Here is a 22,831-nt window from a genome sequence, read left to right as displayed (position 1 = left end):
AAAAACATTCAGTGGGGAAAAGATTTCCTATTTAACAAATGGTGCTGGGTGAACTGGCTGGCAACCTGTAGAAGACTGAACCTGGACCCACACCTTTCACCATTAACTAAGATAGACTCTCACTGGATTAAAGATTTAAACTTAAGACATGAAATTATAAAAATACTAGAAGAGAGTACAGGGAACACCCTTGAAGAAATAGGTCTGGGTGAGTATTTTATGAGGAGGAACCCCTGGGCAATTGAAACAGCTTCAAAAATACACTACTGGGACCTGATCAAACTAAAAAGCTTCTGCACAGCCAAGAACACAGTAAGTAAAGCAAGCAAACAGTCCTCAGAATGGGAGAAGATATTTGCAGGTTATGTCTCCAACAAAGGTTTAATAACCAGAATCCACAGAGAACTCAAACATATAAGCAAGAAAAGAACAAGTGATCCCATCTCAGGCTGGGCAAGGGACTTGAAGAGAAACTTCTCTGAAGAAGACAGGTGCACGGCCTACAGACATATGAAAAAATGCTCATCATCTTTAATCATCAGAGAAATGCAAATAAAAACTACTTTGAGATATCATCTAACTCCAGTAAGATTAGCCCCTATCACAAAATCCCAAGACCAGAGATGTTGGCGTGGATGTGGAGAAAAGGGAACACTTCTATACTGCTGGTGGGAATGCAAATTAATACATTCCTTTTGGAAAGATGTTTGGAGAACACTTAGAGATCTAAAAATAGATCTGCCATTCAATCCTATAATTCCTCTACTAAGTATATACCCAGAAGACCAAAAATCACATTATAACAAAGATATTTGTACCAGAATGTTTATTGCAGCCCAATTCATAATTTCTAAGTCATAGAAAAAGCCCAAGTGCCCATCAATCCACGAATGGATTAATAAATTGTGGTATATGTACACCATGGAATATTATGCAGCCTTAAAGAAAGATGGAGACTTTACCTCTTTCATGTTTACATGGATGGAGCTGGAACATATTCTTCTTAGTAAAGTATCTCAAGAATGGAAGAAAAAGTATCCAATGTACTCAGCCCTACTATGAAACTAATTTATGGCTTTCATATGAAACCTATAACCCAGTTATAACCTAAGAATATGGGGAAAGGGGAGAGGGAGGGGAGGGAAGGGGGAGGATGGGTGGAGGGAGGGTGATTGGTGGGATTACACCTGCAGTGCATCTTACAAGGGTACATGTGAAACTTAGTAAATGTAGAATATAAATGTCTTAATGCAATAACTAAGAAAATGCCAGGAAGGCTATATTAACCAGTGTGATGAAAATGTGTCAAATGCTCTATAAAACCAGTGTATGGTGCCCCATGATTGCATTAATGTACACAGCTATGATTTCATAATAAAAAAAAAGAAATATTGAACAGTAAAAAAAATAATAATAATAAAATGAAAGTAGAAAGGACGCTGAGATTTAAGGAAGAGATAAGACGTATTCAAATAAAGCAATAAGCAAAGACTTCATGGAGCGGCTAACCTTTAAAAATTGGTAGAGATACAGGGGCAGTGACTGTGGCTCAAAGGGGTAAGGCGCCAGCCCCATATGCCAGAGGTGGTGGGTTCAAACCCAGCCCCAGCCAGAAATTGCAAAAAAAAAAAAAATTGGTAGAGATATAGACAACTTGCATTTTCTATTAAAAGTTTACACTTTGAATATATAATTTAGAAACTCCTACTGAAAGTAGTTCTCAATTCTCCGATTAATCAAATACATCAAAATTAATGAGAGTTCACCATTCACATTAAATGAAGCCCATAGTAATTTTTAAGTCTCAGCAACTAACCTGCATCCATAAACATGTCTTGTTATTGTTATTATACACGGTATTTTACACATATAATACTTTTACACCACAGATATTTTAGTCATATACAGAGGATGCCAAAAAAATTATACACATTTTAAGAGAGGAAAAAACTGTATTAAAATTGTAATAATATATACAATAACATTTGTTATCTTGTATATTGTATCTTGTGTCCCTCGTAATCACAGAAGTCAAACATGACTTGAGTATTACAATTTTAATACAGTTTTTTTCTCCTTTCTTAAAATGTGCATGCTTTTTTCGCACTGTGGGGGTGGGAGGAGAAAGATAGAGAGGTTGACCTACAACCTCCATGGGTCCAACTCCAATACGTTGATTTAAGTATCAGATTTATTAGAATATTCTAACATTCAACAATGTTCTACCAAGGACTGTATTAAACCATCAGTACACCATGTATTTTGTTATTTTTCAGACAAAGAAGAGATGAACAGGGAAAGGGAGCCTTTCAAATGCAGACCAAATGCAGGCTGCTTCAAAGATAGAGTGGGAAGCGTTTGCAAAGGTTGAACGTTAAAAGGCCCAAAGGATGATTACTTTGTACCTTACCTTTGTTCATAGGCCGTGAGAAGGTTAAATTAAAATTCGCAGAAGAAGCACCAATTGAATTGACGGCCAGGACTGTAACTGTATGCGCTTGTTCTGCCCACAGGAAGGTGGATGTGGTCAGGTTCCCCACGTCCTCCGACCACGTCCCGTTGCGGGAGGTGTAGTGGCTTATCACGTATCTCCTGACACTGCACAAGGAGTCATTTTTCATCAGGGGCTGTAGTAAACATAAAATTGATTAACTTAAGGACTGCCAAGTTTTTTATATCAACCGAGCTCATGGAACTTTTTACACATTTCTCCTCAGGAGGTGAGGGTCACATCAGAACAGGCTTTTCTTATTATAAGGCTGAGGAACTGGGAAGGGGGCAGGATACAGGCTCCGAGGTTTTTCCTTAAGACCCAGATAATAAATCACTTGAAAATGATAAAATAAGGATACAATAAGGACAATTTTCTACCAACGAATCTCACTTTAAATTTACAGCCACTGACAAGGAATGGTTTCCTCATCTGAAAAGCAAACAAGAAATAACCCTCAGATGATTGCTTGTTCTGGGCAACAAGAAGAGCTGGGAAGATGCTCACTCCTGTGGGTCCCAGTATGATACATCCTTCATCTTTCCTCCCTCTGATCATCTAGAAGGGGAAATTTCCAGAGACTAACAAGGGAGGGAGACCATCAGAACCATGGATGTGGCAATCCAGAATTTCTGACCTTTAGTTTAGAAAAAATTGCACCAGATCATTGAAGATTCTTATTTAAATTGCCTAGGCTCGGCCCCTGCAGCATAGTGGTTACAGCGCCAGCCACATACACCACATACAGGTTCAAACCCAGCCCGGGCCAGCTAAACAACAATGACAACTGCAACAAAAAGAGCCAGGCATTGTGTGGGCACCTGTAGTCCCAGCTACTTGGGAGGCTGAGGCAAGAGAATCGCTTAAGCCCGAGAGTTGGAGGTTACTGTGAGCTGTGATACCACAGCACTCTACCCAGGGTGACATAGTGAGACTCTGTCTCACAAAAAATAAAAATAAAATAAAATAAAATACATACATAATCCAATTCCATTCTTCCATTCTATGGAGTCTAACAATGCACCCTACGTCCCCAATCACCTTCACCTGTTGCAGGTAAGATTCAATGTTCTTAGTCCCTTATAGGCCCATAGGAAGCTAGATCCTATACCACAGACGAGAAAGTGTATCTCAATTTCTTTTCCTTTTGTGTCCTTCTAGTTTAGAAATGGCAGAGAAAATTAAACACACCTGTGCACACCTGCAACACTGCAGATCTTGGAATCATCTGAGCAGGTGGAGAGTAAGATTTGAGCAAACACTACAAGAATGAAAACTCTCAAAAGTCAGATAAATGTTGCCTTTTGTTTGAAAAATCTGTCACTTTTAATAGGCAATATTTTGTATAATCCTGAGTAAAAGGAATGGTAAACTGCCTTACTCACTGGTACTACAAAGGTTCCATGGTTATCTTGTATACTTCCTGCACCAGCCATTTCTCCCCAGATCTCCGGTTGGTTTTATTGCACAATAGTATGTGAAATACTCTGGGCACCCACCTTACTACTTAGCTTACAAACCAAGGAAATATGTGTGTATAATAACCCAGAACCCATTTATCCATGTGCTGAGCTAAATACGAGTTTACACCAACGTCGCCGACTCTAATTACTGCCACATGGACCGTTCTGTTTCTTGTCTGTCATCTCTCAGTCCAACAATGAGAACGTGCCACTGTGCCCAGATCATTTTTTAAAATTTTTTGGTAGAGACAGGTCTCACTGTGTTTCCCAGGCTGATCTTGAACTCCTGTTCTCAAGGGATCCTCCACCCTCCCAACATTCTGATTATAGGAGTGAGCCAAAAGCTCTGTGACAGGGGTGATAGGCTTCCAACCTACATGTGGGCGAGAGACTGAGCCAGACAGTAGAAAAACTGCCAGAGAAAACTGATGAGAAAGGGGGAGCATCCCGTGACTCAGCCTCTCCCACAGAACAGGCCATAATGTTAAACACAAATGTGTCAAGTGTGTCAGACAGAGATCTAGGGAACTATACAGCCAGGAGGGGCAGGAGGAGGCACGCCACAAACGCAACTGCCCTCCTGGTCAGAGGCCTGGACCAGGAAAAGAATGTTTTGTAAAAACTACAGAAATGCGAACTTTACTAACTATGGACTTTAATTAATGATAACATCCCAACATGGCCTGATTATCTGTAGCAAACAGACCATACTAATGTAAAGTGTCAAAAAACAGAAGACTTGGTGTGGGCGTACCGGGGAATTTTCTGTACTATCTTTGCTATTTTCTTTTTGTAAACTGATAACTACTCTAAAATAGTTTATTATTTAAAAGATGCCAGAGAAATTATGGGGTTTTTATCAAAGAAGCGCACTTATCCATGGCCTTGTGGCTTATTTATTGCATATCATGGGGCAAATCTTACTCCAGTCTGAGAACCAGGCTAGGAGAACTATAATCATCGAACAATTTAACCTCAGTTTAAATACAAAGCAAAAGCTAATTTCATGAAAGACAATTTGGCTAGTAACAGACATGCAAGCTCCTGCAAGGACAGGGACCATCATTGTGCCGTCTCCTCCCACAGACCAACCCGAAGGCGCCCACAGCGTTCTGCTGTCCAGTATGACAGCCACTGGCCACTTACAATTTTAAATTAGTTCCTGAGTCACGTGAGGCACATTTCAGGTATTTAGCATGGCTGGTGTCTACCACTCCGGACAACACAGATAGAAACCATTTCCACCCTTCCAGAAAGGATCGCTGAAGAAACATGGAATCCCTGATCTAAGGAAAACACAGGCCTGCCCGGGAAGAAAGACAACTGCTCTGCTCTGAAGTGTGTTGGGGTCAGAGGGGCAGGGATGCAGCTACAGCCCGGGGCACACGGCAGCTGGCCACAGCTGTGAGAGGACACATCTGAGCAGAAGAAAACCTCTTGAATTCTGCTTGTGGCCCTGGGAACGTGGCTGTAGAAATGCTCAGATCTCTGGATAGCGTGCATGGAGAGAGAAAGGGAGCCCATGGGAGATGGATCTGCTGGGCGAGATCACTGCTTCTGTCCCACAGTCCCTCGGGGGGGTCCACAGCCCATTCGGTCTCTCCGAGTCCAGACCCCAAATTCCCCGGGAGGTGGACACACTATACAGAGCTTAGAATAAATGTTTAATAAATGCAAATGCAGTTATAGTACCAACTTCAAATTAGAAATATTTAAATAAAAAACAGTTTAGAAATTGTATTGATTGTAAACCAAACAAAATTATATAGCAATTGGATTTACAAACTAAACCAATACAAAGCCTTATACACCCCAATTCTTACACAGATCAAGGAACCATTTTCAAACATGTGCTCATTCAACCTTAGGGATTACATTTAAATTTCACATTTGGGGTGATGGGAACATTGTTTTACTTCACGTGTGTATTCCCAAATCAATCTCAAATTTGTTACCTACTTATCAGATGTGGATGATCCTAAAAGTTAAAAAAAAATGAGTTATCTATTGACTAAATAATCTATACCCTTGGGATAGAATCAATTCATCTGGGAGAGTGAATGCTTTGATAATTGAGAGGCTAAATACCTGTAGTTATGGAGTTATCATTGCTTACACTCCATCACAGAAATGGGATCATCTCATGTTTTAGATACCTCTGTGGGTATGTGGGGAAGGCCACATTTACACAGTTCAGGATTAATATGAACACAACTGTAGACTTCACATTTATGCAAGTGAGGAAGCTGAGGCCCGAAGAGTCTAAGTGACTTTGCAGACAGGGCACTCTGTGACAGGCCCAGGTGAAGAGAGGACTGAAGGCTCCCGGCCCCAGCCAGTGCCCCAGCGCTCTGCAATCACACCTCAGAGTGAAAGAGAAATATGGAATTACAGAGCTTCCTGAAGATTAATGATGACAATGCAATAAATACATTTTTTTTTTTTTTTTGGAGACAGAGTCTCACTATGTCGCCCTCAGTAAAGTGCTGTAGCGTCACAGCTCACAGCAACCTCCAACTCTTGGGCTTAAGCGATTCCCTTGCCTCAGTCTCCCAAGTAGCGGGGACTACAGGCACCCACCACAATGTCCAGATATTTTTTGTTGCAGTCGTCATCGTTATTTTAGCTGGCCCGGGCCGGGTTCAAACCGGCCACCCTCGCTGTATGTGGCTGGTGCCATAACCACCATGCTACAGGGGCCGAGCCTGAAGTAAATACATTTTTAAGAGTATTCAAGTACAATTTAAGAATGACATTAAAAAGCAAGAATACCTTCCAAAGTAAGGTGACATTTCTCTCTTTTTTTGTAATATCCGCAGTGATTATTCTCCAAAATTCAGGTCCTCTCATAGGAACTGCAAAATAAGGAACTCAAGTTGTTTACCTATATTTTTGCAAGGATTAGTTTTCAGCCACATCTGAAACACATTTATGCATTTTCAAAACACACTTGCAAAATCTCTGCAGACCTTTTATGTCCATGACTACAGTGTAGGCTGGACTGCTCCAGTTGCTCCAGTAGCCCAGTCCGTCCAGCCTCTTGCAGCGCACCTGGGCCGTGTGGACAGCACACAGGTCTGGCACCGGGAGACTGGCGGATCTTGATTTTCCATCATAGACCTCATGCATCTGTAAAACAGGCCACAGCATCAGACTGACCATTATTAAGACACATGTATCCAAAGGGCCCTGAAGACCATTTCATTTTAAAACTTTAACACCATTCCAAAATTATCAGAACCAATTCTGCATTTTCTGGCTTCAGAAATAGTCATATTAGGCTTGGAGTGTCAAGAATTTTCTTTTTCATCTTGTCATTTTCTTAATGATGACAAGATTTAGACCAGTTTGAATGCAACCTCCTTTCCCAAACACTCTTTAACCCTGCTAATTACCCTTGTCCACTGATCCTCTATCTGCAGGGACATTTGAGAATTTTAACCTATGGGTGAGAGGGAGCTGGCTATACAGCATCCCTGATACTCAGTCTCTCCCAGGAAGCAGCTGGACTGTCGAGTTTGTTCTAGTTGACATCACTGTGACCAGTGACACAGAGGGTGACAGACACTCCTCTGTCTCTGCAGGCTGCCATCACAAACCTGACTTGGAGAGTCCCACAGGCCCCCTCACCACCATGGGAGTGATTCTGGTTGTTGGAAAAGCAGCTTCTCCAAAGTGCACATTCTAATGAACATGTGTGTACTGAAAGCTATTAACAGATGTCAAAGGAAAAATAGTTCCTTGAGAAAAATAAGTTTGGGGAATACGGGATGAAATAAAGTCACACACTTTTCCTTAAGGGAGAACCTCTTCAAACCTTTACTATGGCAGACACACCACAACTCTGTGCTAGGAAGACTCAGCCATGTGATCTTTTTTCGAGAAACGTTTTGTGGGACCAATGCTCTGAAAAACGCACTTTGGGAACTGATGGATTGCGGGAAATTTTGTTCCTTAAAAAGGTGGGACTGAGAACAATCTACGTGATGAAAATGGCCATAGAACACAGGCAGAGGCACTTTCATGCCAATAAAATGGATCCACACAATAAAATTCTTAAACGTTATAAAAGCAGTACTTAGGAAAGCTGAAATTTCCAAGTAAAGGTACCTTCCATTGTATTTCTTTTCCATTTAAGCCATAGCGAATCTGGTACTGAAGGTTATTTTCTGGAAAGACTGGCTTTTCCCAAGATATTTTCAATAATCCAACATTTACAGTAATTTCTGCTTGTACTCTGGACGGAGGCAGTGGCTTTACTAAAAATTGTAAAAAAAAAAAGTATTATGGGATGGTAATTTAAATAAAAATGCTTAAAAACATTGTTATATTTTTATACCTTAGATTTATAAAACAGTATATATTTTTCAAAACTTTCTCATTCATTATCTCATTTGTTCCCCATTACTTTATGTGATACATTTAAAAAGGGATTATCTGTATTTTTGCAAATTATGAGGTCAGCTAGACAAAAAAAAAAAAAACATTTCCCATGTCCGTCCGAAAGTTAAAAGTAACATGTGATTACAAATTGGTCCATTGTCTCTGCATGAAAAGGGTATCATAGTAACAAGTAATATCAAAGAAACTCCCCATAATGCCCATGCTGGGAATGTGTGACGAGCCACCCACATTTTATGGATAATAAAATAGACACAGAGTGCTCATATGACTAGTCCAAATGTGTAAGTGAGAGATGGAGATGGCAACTGGGCCCGCAAGTTGAATTTCCACATGGCTTTCTAGTTCTCAGGAACACAAGCCCAACCTAAACTCTTCACTTCACTTTTGAGAAGCCCAGCATCCACGGTTAACAAGATAACAAGTGGTACTGAGTCCCTGTTGCACTTGTCACATGCGTGTTATCATCTGGACGCGTTTAGGGAAGGGGTGTAGGAGTGGTCCTTTATATCCTAGGATACGTAGTACCAAAAAGCATAACTTGCAGTAAAATCACTTAAAATGAAATTAAATAGTGGGAAGAGAATGAATTGATTCAGACTTTCTACTTAAAAAGAAATTGAATAAGATAACTTGACCCTGTATTTAATAAAATTAAGTTTTAATTCAAACATAGTAATTAATTGAAAAATAATGACTCATACATGGATTTTTGACATAATTTTACAACAAAATAGAATACAATACCAAAAGCTATTCTTTCACTTATGTTACAAATCATAATGAGTCATTTCTTTCCTTTTTTTTTTTTTAGAGACAGAGTCTCACTTTATCGCCCTTGGTAGAATGCCATGGCGTCACAGCTCACAGCAACCTCCAACTCCTAGGCTTAGGCAATTCTCTTGCCTCAGCCTCCCTAGTAGCTGGGACTAAAGGCGCCCGCCACGACGCCCAGCTATTTTTTGTCACAGTTTGGCCGGGGCTGGGTTCGAACCCGCCACCCTCGGTATATGGGGCCGGCGCCCTACCCACTGAGCCACAGGCGCTGCCCGTGACTGAGTCATTCCTTAAAGATTTCACAATAATATTTGAGGGATATATCAAATTTTCTAAGAGCTCTCATAGTGCCTCTGAAATCAAGTTATCGTTTGAAAAGAATGTTTTAAATACTTCAAGTGTTTAAATACTTCCCCATTTCAAGTCAGGCTTTTGAATGCTTCTATACCCTACCAGCCTAACAAATTCAATCCGTGGATTCTGAGTACCCAGACTACCAAACCCTCAGAATATCCAAATTAAACTTTTGGACTAGAAATACCGGATAAATACAGTGGATGGAAAACAGAACATAATTCATTCATCACTTAGAAAAATGTTACAAACATTCATTCCTAGCAACCCAGGTTTATCAAATAGCATGCTGAAAATGTATGCTATAAATAATTTTTAATGAACTCAAACCTTCAAGGCTTTCTAAGGCTGAATATCTTCTTGATCACACTGTAAACGGGAACAACTTTTTTCAAAAGCTTGTATGATACAAAAATGTCAAGATACAACATTAGCCCTGAATCAATCTGCATCCAAATCTGCTAACAAAAATGAAGGCACAGGGCACAGTGTGACGTACCCACAGAATCGGGAAGGACACAGGTTGGCGGAGAGTCAAGTGACCCTAGTGGGTGACTGACCCTGATCCACATTGTGTAGCCAGACAACAGGAAGATGGGCTGGAAAACGCATTCGTGAAAACCGTCCTTCTGCAAACGGCAATCTTTGGGCTCAGATATGGGTTGAATAGACGGAGTGTCAGAACAGTAGAGGCTGCTCCTTAAAAGATACAAAAATAAAAGCCTTAAGACGATAACTGAGAACTCTGGTTTGTTATTTAAAAGAGAGACAGATTTGCTCCATGTAAAAATAGATGTTTTTATTAGAAAGACATGCTTAAATTCCCTTTTATTTCCCAATCTTCAGTCTTCCCATAGAAATTGACAGTAATTCATTACATATTCATTAGACCCCGAGTGGGGATGTAAGCGAAATTAAGTGCTCTATGAGCAGATCACAATCCAGTTAGGGACAGAACACACAATGCTTCAGAATCTAAACTAACGGTGCAGATTAATGACACAACATTGAAAGTTTAGGTCAAAAGTAGCAGTGGGGCATTCCTGGAATGGGAAGGAAGGCAAATCCCTCCCACCTGAAATACGGAATTACATTCCAGCACAAACTGAGATTGCACCTGACCGTAAACTAAAGCCTACTTGACAATGTCCCGACATTTTCAAGTTCAAATTAATATAAATTAAAATAATACCAATCCCTAACATGTATATAAATTACACTACCAAGTGTATTACTCATTTTCTCAGAGGAGAAATTTAACAATATGTTATAAATGAGTCCGAGCCAACACCTCACCAGAGAGTGCACAGAGCCCTTCTCCTCTTCTCTAAAACAACCTGCTGCTGTGTTCCTGGACACGTGTGCATTGGCAACAGCCGTCACCTCCACAGACCACCACGTGAGGAAGCGAAGAGATACAAGCCTGTGTTCTTTTCTCATTTTGTACTTTTCATAATGCTTCTTTTTCTTATTTCCTCAAAATTACAATCACAGATGCATGTGTGTGTGCATGTAAGTGGTGACAGTGACGAGGGACGGGGCTCTCAGCACATGTGGAGCGAGCCCAGTGCAGAAAGCACTACAGCCCACCGGGACCCAAAGCCTGCACCACTTCCAGCATGGCAGTGATAACCATTTACAGAGCGTTCACTAAGTAAGAGAAGTTACATCATTTAATTATAACAAGTGAACATGTCACAAATGCTCACGGAAACCCTGAAAGCCCTTCTTCTCTCTCCATTTACCTAAACACAAGGAAACTGAGGCCTGCGAGGTTAAGAAACTGGCCCAGTTAGTTCCTTGGTTATTCTGTAAGTGTTACCAAACATAAACAAAGCTTATGAGGTTTATGTAATAGTCTTCCAGAAACACCTTTTTTAACGTGAAAACGCCATGGAAAGAACATAAGGACGGACTGTGGAAGCAAAGCGTCATGCCAGGAACACTAACTTTATAATACTCGCGTCATGTGGGATGAAGGCAGATGTTCCCATCCGAGATATTGTGGGAATAAGAATACACTAGCAGCATTGGGAATAGAACTCAGACCACAGTATTGGAGAGAGGAGGGTTATTTTTCAAGTTGAAAACTTAGATTTTGAGAACAAATTAGCACATTATGCAAACTACCTGTGCAGGGCAAATAGAAATATAAATTGCAAGGTAGTATTTAAGGGCAGGACACATACTTGAAAACTAGTATGCTGCACTTTAAAAATAAAAATGTATCTGTCTTCTAATCAGAGCTGATACCATTTTAGATAAAATGCTTTGTAGAGGGATGGGAAATTTTATAAGAAAATAATGCCTTGAATTCTTTTTAAAAGAGGAAAGATTTTTTAAAAAAAAGGAACCAGTTGCTTCTTATTAGAACACTTCACTCTTTATTGTTTATTTCCTGAATGACCTCACCTAGTTCTAAAAACTGTTCATACTGTCTTCTGCTGTCTTGCCTTCTACCTGTAAGTTTTTGCAAGGCATTAATCTTTAGCCAAATGACATTAAACTTTCATAATCCTCCACATTCTTCCCTAGTGAATCCTGTAAGTCAAATGTGTTTTCCTAGTATTTCATTCAAGAGTTAAAGTGCAATTGTATGGAACTGACTGATATTCAAAAAAGATACAAATTATGACTTTTTAAACCTCAGATGTGATCTTTTTTAAGAATCACAAATTTACATAATCTCTCAAAAATGTTCCAATTAATTACATACATATTCTACCTTCCTCTGTTGGGAAGACAGTAACCCAGCAGACTGCTATTATGGTGTTATTTCTATAAAAAATTTTATCTTACCATATTCATAGAAAAACAAAACAACAAAAATAACACATACCTGTGGTATCTCAGTTGTAAAGTGCTCCCCACAAGTGACTGGGCTGCAGGGGCGAGCCACCTGCAGGTCATTTTGGTTAAGTGTCCATCAGTTTCACAGGATATGTTGATATTGACATCTATTTAAAACACGTTAAAATATTACTACTACTCAGCCACTGAAAAAGATGGAGACTTTACATCTTTTGTATCAACCTGGATGGAAGTAGAACACATTATACTTAGTAAAGCATCACAAGAAGGGAGAAACTAGAATCTTATGTGCTCAATTCTGATATGAGGACAATTAAGGTCCTAGTACACGGTGGGGGGTGGGATGGGAGAGCTGAGAAAGGAAGGAGGGAGGGGTGGGGGGACAAGGGCATGTGGCATGCTTTGGGGGGGACGGAACACAATTATAAGAGGGTCCTTATCTGACAAAAGCAATCAATGTAGCCTGGTTCTGTGTACCCTCAGTGAATCCCCAACAATAAAAATTAAAAAAAAAGGAAAAAGAAGTAAGAAGAATGAGCAACGACAAAATTAATGTAAAGCAAAAACACTTTAAAAATGTCAATGAAAAGTTTCCCTTGCATTTTCGTTGGACCGTGGCACAGGGAGGGTCCACACAGTCCTCACCGATCACGTACAGCTCCGCGTAGCGGTGGTGGCACTCGGGCCCAGCGCAGCAGTACACGGCGTCGAACGTGAACTTGCCCCGGGGTCTGGTGGCCTTCAGGTTGGCGAACGTGACTTTGCTGATGCGCTCACTCACGACGCGATACTGGCTTTGGGGAATCTTCTCAGCTAAATTCATCCACCAGACAATCTTTTTTGAGGAAACTATCTTGTTTTCATTCTTATAGATGCAGTGAAAGGAAACGTTAGATCCAACACTTGTCAGGATTTTAGGGGGAAAGTATATGACGTCTGTAATAAGAGGAGACAAGTGGGACGTCAGACGGAAACAGGAAACGCCGGGTGAGTGGTTGGCACAGGTCGCGCTCGGCACATCCGGAGATGCACTGTGCACACGACCCGAGCTGCTAGAGACCCGCTGTGCACACGACCCGAGCTGCTAGAGACCCGCTGTGCACACGACCCGAGCTGCTAGAGACCCGCGGCTCTGAGCACCTGTCCGCACGTGGTCGTCTGGGGTTGCGGGACTGCGCTGTGCAGCGAATGAGCTTCTGTGAGCGCCATCACCAAACACAGACATATTCAGCACAACATTAACTAAGAATGAAATACGGTTTAATTGCATAATGATGTGCTTCTTTCCAGAAATGTCTGTTAAGATTCAGGGACACTTAACGGCAAGTTGTCAAAACAGGTCACTATGGGGCAAAATCCTCCAGTAAAAACGGTGGCTGCTCTTGCCTTATTTGGATATGTGAAAATTTCAAATAAACAGATAAATAAAACAAAATCTAAATTAAAAATAGTTAGGAAATGTAACATAAATTAAGCACCAATATAAAGACAGAGAAAATTGCAGATTCTGGGCTGTAACATCACGTTGAATTATTTAATGTGGCTGAGGACAAGGGGAACCAGTATTTTCCTAAGCACAATTTTTAACACCTGCACACTATTCATACTATTTTTCCTCTATTGTTGGAAACACAGTTTGCCTACTATTTTCAATGAGACGAGAAAAAAGTAAATGATGGTTTACATAGGAAGAAATTATTTGCACCATCGTGCATTATAAAAATATTAGTACATTTCAATTATACAATTTAAGGTAAATCATCTGCTGATGGAATATTAATATCTGTTAACACACAGATCTCTGGATTACCCTTAAAAATACAAAAAACCCCACCTTAATTGGTTTTCATTGTTTCATAGAATTGTTTCTCTATTCTATGATAATATGCTAAATATCAGTGTCTTATTTTACCATCCATACAAGACATTAATGTTTTCTATGTCTATAATTAAATAGAAATAGGAAGAAACTTAGGAGCATGACATTACTGGACAGAAGTCCGACAGTGAGATTTATGGACACGGCTAAGTGTACTCAGAGCCCAGGGTGGCTCCCAGCTTCCCCTGTCCATCATTCACAATGGCCAAGCATTGAGAGATCATTAAACCACCTTCAACATGCCCCACAGCCCCATTACTGACCTGCTTCAAAAGTCTCAGAACAACTGTTACTTTTTTTAAAAATATGAATGAACTTTCATGCATGAAAGCTTTTCATTTTAAAGATGATTTTTAAGAAATACTCAAAGCAGTTCCCTTTGAAGTCAAATCCACAAAGTAAGGCTTAATTGGGAAATCAAAGGGAAGTCATAATATTTTTTGGCATGATTAGACACTACGTTATTAACCTAAAAATAAGTAAAACAGTTAATGAAAATCTGAAATTTTATGACGTTTATATTGAACACATTTATTCAAACTGTTATGAAAAGGGAGGCGTGAGGATGGCAGATTACATGTGCACTGTGTATGCCACAGAAAGAAATGAAACAGTGTCACTTCCAGCCACTCGGATGGAACTGGAGACCATTGTCCTAAGTGGACTATCTCAGGAATGGAAAGACAAACACCACGTGTCCTCTCTTGTAGCTGGTACACATGGGCATGAAGATGTAAAAGGACATTGGAACAGGACAGGGGGACGAGGTCAGTGGGAGGAGGGAAAACACACTTCAGGTGGTGGCCACACTAACAGCCCAGACGTAAGCATTATCAAAGGTACCCATGTAACAAAAGCATATATATCCCCCTGATATTTTTTAATTTTAAAAAGAGAAGTAAAAGGGTAAAAATAAAGCTATTTTACTGTGGAAGAGAAATGTTTCATCAGCTGGTTTAACAAAGACTTAGTGGAATGTCTCTTCTCCCCCCACCTCGAGTCGTGCCACTGTGTAAAAACTTCCACACCTTTGGGATCTGATATTATTAGTTTATCACTATCCTCATGTTGCATGGCTGGCCACTAAGACCTCTCATTCAAGAACAAGGAATTGAAAACAGAAGATTTAGCCTTCCTTAGAAAGAGAGCAATCTCCAAAACCGGGTTGTCAGACACATGTCCCACCCACCCTTTTCTCTGCAGTCTCTGTCTTGCCTGCGTTTGATACTGGCCACTCTAACTGGTCAGGCGGCATCTCATCCTAGTGTTGATTTGCACTTTCCTGATGACTAATGACATTGAGCAATTTTTCATACACCTGTGGTGATTTGTACGTCTGACACAATTTTAACAAATCACCATGTTCGTAATTTAAATTAAAAGTTAATATTTTGTTCCCCCCTTTGTTTTTAAGCTGTAAAATTTAAGATGCCTATAATACACCAAAGGCAAATTCAGAAAACGTATCTCTCTCAGTGGACGCTGCTCCCACGTGACCTACCTTGTGTGGTGAAAGTGTGTGTGGGGGTCCAGTCGCTCCAGATTCCTGGGCCACGCAGCCTCTTGGCCCTCACCTGAGCCTTATACGAAGACCCAGGAAGCACACTGCCTATGGGTAGGGCTGTGGCCGGGACGATCTTGTCAGCCTGTTAAATGTTGGTTAAGACACACAGCATCCAGTCAACGTGAAGTTTTGCCAAAATTGATCGTAAGCAAATCTCAACAAACTTCAAAATATTAAAATCTTAATGTGTGTAGAGCAGTTACCCAGCCACAGTGGAATTAGGTAGAAATCAGCGACCAAATACTAAATGTTTGCTGCACATTAGTCAGTGAAGTTTAAATAACCCGTGGGTCAAAAAAAAAAAAAAAAAAAAAAACATTATGACAATTAGAAAATATTTGTAATTTTTAATTGAATAATAATGAAGACATGACCTTCAGAATTTTGAGCAATGTAGCTAAAATTGGTGGAAAGCCTCAGGGCTCCGCAGGCCGTCTCTAACACACCCTGGGCAGGAAACTCAGCAGGGGGGAGGGGGAGCACAGAGCCCGAGCGTCCCCAGAGGGAGGCTAGGAGGAGGACCCCAACACCTTCAAGAGCCCAAGCCCGATGATGAGCTACAGAGCAGACTCAAGACGCAGACACCTGACACCAAACCTGCCTTACAATAGCCACTGGCTGGAGTTACTCAGGGGATGAACTCCGTTTCCTGATAAGGGAGCACAAAACTGCTAAACTCACTTAAGACTGTCAGGGAAGTCACAGACTAAAAATGATTAAAAGCATCAGGAAGGCACAAAACAACATCGGATGGCTCGTGTTTAAATCCTGCTCTCTGCAGCTTATAGATGAGAAGGCTGAAGCCCCCAGAAGCTGTAGCATCCCACACACATCACACTGAGGACAGCCACCCTGCTCCCTGTGACAATAACATCTTTTACAACTTTGCCCAGATCTAAAACGATTGGTTTTAACCTCTACCTTATATAACACTTAGTGTCACAAAGCAAAGTGCCAAAGTATTCCCTGGCCCAAGATGTCATTCGTGAGACACCCCGCCACTGGTCACTGATGTCATCCACAACTGCTGTCACCTGCCTCACTCCCTGGGCCACATGGGCCTCTGCATTGCTGCATAAACATGAGCACATTCACTGGAACTGTGTGTGGTAGACACCAATTCTCTAGGTTCTAGCGTTTCACTCACTTCCTGGTCCAGATGTCACCCTCTCGTGACAGGCCCCAAGCTCCATCCCCACCAGCACTGTATCCTGCTCTAGCTCACTGCATCCTGATGAAGTTCCTGCCACCTAGTTTGCACTCAATAAACACAGAGCGAATTGGTAAAGAATAAAAATTCAATGATACTTGTTTAGGCACAGTAAAGAAGACTTTACTGGAGACCAGCACAGCAGGTATAGGGAGCACTGAGCCGGGCCTTGCTGGGGGCTAATTCCATATAAAATGAGCAAGTGGGGACTATAGCAAAGGAGCAGGTGGGGACAGTGGACTGGAAATTGCAAAGAAGAATTGGAGAAGTGAGGGGATTCCGGCCAACCTGACCTAACAGGATTCTTGGTGAGGATAGGACAGAGTGATGAAACATCGCCTGGGGGTGGTGGAGGTGAAGAACCTGATCAAATATCAATCAGATATCAAGGATTGGGGGTTCTCACCAAGATGACTCAGCAGGGCTCTTTGCTGAAACTATATCTTACATGAACTGCAAAGGGAGGCCTAGCAAAAGACTCAGCAAGGAATCTTCCCGCCACTACATTTAGAAAATGATTTAAATATACCGAACAATACACATGATAAGGAGGAAATGTAAAACCCCACACACGTATTGAATGTAACACTGGGTTAAACTCATCCTGCTTTACAAGGGGGATGCACATTTAATATGCAGAGGGCAATTTCCAAGGGACTTAGGGGGTCTTTAGTTGTTTCTCAACTTTTCATTTTATTTACTAAAATATACTTACTTCTCTTGTCATTGTTGTAGAATTCTCTGAATATTTCACTTGATATTGAAGTGGAAATGGTACCAATGTGGGTCTGGACCAAGAGATTTGTAAACTGCCATCATCTGTGACCTCCATATGCAAACCTACTGGTGGGTCAGGCTTCACTTGAGGAAAAAAGAGAATACTTTTAAGCCGAGCAATTTCCATGACAATCCTATCTGAGTGACATAAAATCAGATTAATTTTCAGTATAGTCTGCCTTCCAAGTACTTAAGAGGTGAGTTATAAAGGGACTAATTACGGACCCAGAAGAAAAAAGCTTAAGTATTAAGTCTGCTTCTTTTACTTTATCATGGCAACCCTTGTATCTTTTTTTTTTTTTTACTGGTCCTCTTCACATGTGGTCACGGGCCGTGCAGACTGGTTGCAGATGTTACCCTCAGACCCCTAGTGGGACCTGCTGCTCCATGGGTTAGAGTACAGAGACACATTTAAAAGAAAGAACATTTCACAAAAAAAAACATGTATCTTTATTTCCTTCCCTCTAAGTGGTAAAGATTATAAATAAGTAAATGACATTATTTTGCTAACTGTGATTTTGTGATATAAAAATCCTACTTAACTTTAACCCAGAATGTCTCAAACTCATTTGAAATCTCCCCACATCCCTACCTACAGCACTTGTTTTAGTGGGTAGCAAAGAATGCATTCCACAGAACAGTATTTGGAAAGTCCATAGAACTAGCAAAAAGTCATCATATATATTAGTTTTAAATCATAATAATCCAGAAACACCTATTCAAAAAACCCAGAGCACGAATGTCTCCATGCAACAGACACAGCAGGCCCCGGCTTGTCACCAGACGGAATGGTGAAGTTTCTTAGGCTAACAGGGACTCTAATTTGCTACCTGACTTTTGAGTTTCAGGGAATGTGTACACGTCACATAGTATGTGGCTGTGTGTGTGTGTGCATAGTTTTAAGCATACAACAAAACCTTTGAAATATTTAAATACAGCTTGAATGAAGTCATGTCACATACTTGGAAAAGTGGCTCTACTGACACCAATATCAACAATGTCAAATTGAGTGTGAAGAGTTTGCATATAGTTATTTCAAGAAATGTAAGTAGAAAATATTAACACTGCTAAATTATAGTTCAACACATGTATATAAATTAAATTAGTAAATTAAATACTTTAAGTTAACATTCATATTTGCAATTGTTTATCTAAATTAATCCAAAGAGATTTGGGTGACCTTTGCACTCAAAAAATTGGAGCCTTGCCTGTTATTTGAGATTTTCTTATAATTGGAGTTGTACGGTAAATTACTTGTTTACGTGGCTACTATTTGTGTGTGCCCACTGCTGTTGGCTCCTGCTCCACCAGGTAGGAACCTTGCTGCAGTCCTCACTGTCCTTCCCACTCCTACAACAATCCCTGATACACATGAATCTCTAAGAAATATTTATTGATGGAATAACTTCAGGTAGGAAACACACTTCTAATTATTTTCCATGTTAGTTATCTGCCACGTGAAATAGTGATCATCCAACAGTACATGTCCATTAGACAGATCCAGGGTTTAAAGAAACCAAATTGTTTTCAGAAAAAGAATTTAAGTGACAATTGCAGAGACATAGATTCGTCCTAAATCATTCCTGAACCTGTTCTTAGTACCCCCTTTACTACATTTACTATCACTATATGCATGTAACATTGGCCAAAGTGAGATAAGCTGGTAAAATTCTGTAAGTAATATGTAACCTGTCTGGCTGATGCTAAGATCTATTATTATTTCAGCACACAACTTACCGACATTTATGGGCTGAACTGACAGCAGAGGTGACTGAAAAGTTATTCCACCAGATGAGATTTTCAAATACATAAGGAGGCTGCTGTTGAGCTTGGTGGCTGGCACGGGCACAAGGCAATCACAGCGCCCATGAGCATCGCAGCTGCACGGAGCTGCCTGAAAACTGCCCCTCTGGGGGACCCCCGCGGAGTCTTCTAACACCTCAGGCCTACGTAAGAAATAAGAGCCCCATGATCATATTAATGTATACAGTTATGATTTAATAAAAAATAAATAAATAAATAAATATCAACATGGACATGAAAGTGCTGGATGGGCTTTTAAAGCAGGGTACTAAATGCAAATCAAGTTATACTATTCTGGATATCCAGAGAAGAGTATCTGAAAAAAAGACACTTTCTATTAGAAAAACAAAGATAAAGATTATAGCAGATTAATCATCAGAAATAACATAAGCAAGAAGATAGCGAAGCAAAAGTAAAGTAGTAAAAGGAAAGAAAACCTGAAATCCCAAAGTCCTAGATCCAGCAAAAACATCCTTCAAAATAAAGATGAAAGGAAGGCTTTTTTCAAACATACCAACACAAAGAATTCATCGCCACCAGACCTGCATTACAGAAAGTACTAAAGGAAATCCTTCAGGCAAGAACAACCTGCTTTCACATTAAGAAATAAAATTTAACTAAAAGCATAAATATTTGTTGATTATTCAAAGCAAAAATAATAGCCAGGTAGGGTGTGGGCTTTATAACCTAGGTATGACATTAGTACCAAGCTTGGAAGGGATGAAATTTATAATGCTCTTACACTGTATGTGAAGTGGTATTATGTCCATATCTCTTGGAGGTATGATGTCACTTGGACTATGATAAGTTAAAGATAAATCCTAAAGGAACCATTTAAATAAAGGGGATTGGGATGGTGCCTGTGGCTCAAAGGAGTAGGGCACCGGTCCCATATACGGGAGGTGGAGGGTTCAAACCCTGCCCCGGCCAAAAACTGCAAAAAAACCAAAGTAAACTAAAATAAAGGGGATACAGACTGCTCCCTATAAAATAAATAAAATAAAAAACGAAAGGATATTCCTAATAAGCAACAACAGAGATTAAATAGAATAATAAAAATGCTCAATACAAAAGGAATAAAAAGAAGAAAAGGGGAACAAAAAACAAATGAGATAAGAAAAGAAATAAAAGATAGATTTAAACTTAGGCAGAGATTATCAGATTATATTAAAAAAGCAAGACCCATTTATAAACTGTCTACCAGAAAGTTATTTCAACTATAAAACACAAATAAGTAAAAGGAAATAAGCAAAAAAAAGATATTCCCCTCCCAAGTTTAGTCAAAAGAAAGTTGGAATGGCCACATTCCTATCAGATAAAGTAGATTTCAAAGCAGCCACTAAATGTCCAGGAATTTAAAAAGTTTTCATAAAAGTTTTGAAAGGAAAGTTTGAAAAGGAGTCAATTCACTCAGAGGATACAATAATCCAAAACATTTATCACCTAGTAATAGATTTTCAAAATAAATGAAGCAAAAGAATGATAGAAACTCAAAGACATTTAGACTAATCCACAGCTGTCAATGGAGGTTTCAGCCCCTTTCCCCTCAAAACTGATGTGACAAGTGGACAGTGTTCGGTTAGGACAGACTTGAACAAAGCTATCAACCAACTTGACCGCACAGACATCTCAAGGACACGCCGTCCAGCAGCAGCGAACACATGTTCCCTTGAAGAGCTCACAGAACAGGGTCAAGGCCGACCGTATTCTGCGCCATAAAACAAGGCTCAGTAAATTTTAAAGAATTCAAGTCACACAAAAATAGAATTAATAACAAAAAGATGGCTGGACAGGCCCTGTGCCTCAGAGATAAGGAAAGTGAGGCCCAGAGAGGCCGCTGACCCAGCCTCAGTGAGGTCTCTGGCCTCCCTTTGGGAGTTCACTTCTCACATCCACTGTGTCTCCTTACCACAGGCAAGTCTCCCTGGTGCTATCGCCGTCCTACTTAGAGACAATGAAGACATCAGTGACCACAATTAAACATAATTTATCAAACATTTTTATAAGTTGGAGTAGTAGAGGATTATACAATTATTTAAAATAACTTTTTCTTTGAGGAAAAGCATGAGATACTTTTTGTATTTATCAGAGGGGAAGTTTTCCAAGTCTACATGAGACCAGCCTTCTTACAGGCCAGTCAGTTATAAGAATTTAAGAGCTTTTATCTTCCAAAGGGCTTTTAAAAGTTTTAAGTCCTTATGAACATCCAGTGATGCTTTTTAAAAAATGATAATTTTAAAGCATAAGGACAAAGGGTTCATCAAATTTTAAAAGTAAGAGGAGATATACTTGGCTCAAAATAAGGAAACCTTAAGACCTTCTGAAATTCCTGGACATGTTCTATGCACTAGAATATTTCATGCCTTGCCTAGACATACTGTGTGCAAACTCGGCACCACTGTTTATTTAGAATCCATGTAAGGGAATAAACTTTACTTGAAAGTGAAAATAGCACAAAAACATTTGGCAAACAAATTTTAAATTTGGCTTCTTTCCAAATGTTACCCTTTCAGCAATTTTTCTATTCAGAAGTTAGTAATATAAGTGGTTAGCACTAAAATTCAATTTTAGGTGGCTATATATGGTTTCTAGAAAGCACATCTGGGCTCTGACCCCGAGTCCAATGCTTCTACCCAGCAGGTTCCTCTGCAAAGCACTCAGGGCCCATCAATGGCACCAGCTCAGTGACAGGGGCTGAAGCAGGTGGGTCATTCTCTTTAAACACCAAATAAAAGAACTAATGAGAAATGATTTTAAGGAGTTAAAACTCACATAGAAATGGCGAGTGTTATCACTGGATTTGTCAGAGAACTTGCGTGATGCACGTACCTTGGCTGTTAGGATTAAAAGTGGACAAACCACCATTTCAGCTCCATGCCTAGCACAGGTGAATATTGGGCACCTTTATTTTTACAGCTAAGAAGAGATCAAATAGGAAAAACCTCAACTGAAAAAGAAATGTAAAACAAGTTTTTCACCCTTTTCCACTCAAATACCGTGGACCCCTGAATTGGGTCCGTGCTTCTTTCAGACGAGATGCCTGCCATACACAAATCATCTCGCTCCCCAAATGCACATGAGGGGAGAAAAGGAACACGACAGAGAAGAAAGCTACCTGTAAAAAATACAGACTGCTCCCTGTAAGGGTTCACAGGTACAAAAGGAGATGTGGAGAGGGTAAAAAATACAGACTGCTCCCTGTAAGGGTTCACAGGTACAAAAGGAGATGTGGAGAGGGGAGGGGCTTCATAATCCACTTCTGCACACAGAAGCTCTTTAAAGCAAACATTCACACAGTAGA

General features: G+C 40.2%; 1 protein-coding gene across 9 annotated transcripts in view; it reads right to left on the bottom strand.

Moving 5' to 3' along the window:
• Positions 1-22,831, bottom strand: part of LEPR (leptin receptor) — a 64,839-nt gene that overhangs the window by 18,734 nt on the left and 23,274 nt on the right. For all 9 annotated transcript variants that reach the window (XR_008380031.1, XM_053590325.1, XM_053590324.1 and 6 more), the window contains exons 5-14: positions 19,465-19,673; positions 17,666-17,811; positions 15,678-15,822; positions 12,943-13,233; positions 12,326-12,443; positions 9,986-10,185; positions 8,065-8,213; positions 6,924-7,083; positions 6,727-6,809; positions 2,411-2,627 (exon numbers count right to left, since the gene is read on the bottom strand). Coding sequence is in view for 8 of the 9 variants with exons in the window: in XM_053590325.1 (XP_053446300.1) it covers positions 2,411-2,627; positions 6,727-6,809; positions 6,924-7,083; positions 8,065-8,213; positions 9,986-10,185; positions 12,326-12,443; positions 12,943-13,233; positions 15,678-15,822; positions 17,666-17,811; positions 19,465-19,673 (1,718 nt within the window). In the remaining variant the exon portion in view is untranslated. The remainder of the gene's footprint in view (positions 1-2,410; positions 2,628-6,726; positions 6,810-6,923; positions 7,084-8,064; positions 8,214-9,985; positions 10,186-12,325; positions 12,444-12,942; positions 13,234-15,677; positions 15,823-17,665; positions 17,812-19,464; positions 19,674-22,831) is intronic.

Source organism: Nycticebus coucang, chromosome 5 (genome assembly GCF_027406575.1).
Source record: "Nycticebus coucang isolate mNycCou1 chromosome 5, mNycCou1.pri, whole genome shotgun sequence".
In the NCBI taxonomy this organism is placed as follows: domain Eukaryota; kingdom Metazoa; phylum Chordata; class Mammalia; order Primates; family Lorisidae; genus Nycticebus; species Nycticebus coucang.
The sequence above is the reverse complement of the archived record's forward strand: the minus strand, read 5'-3'. Positions and strand labels throughout refer to the sequence as shown.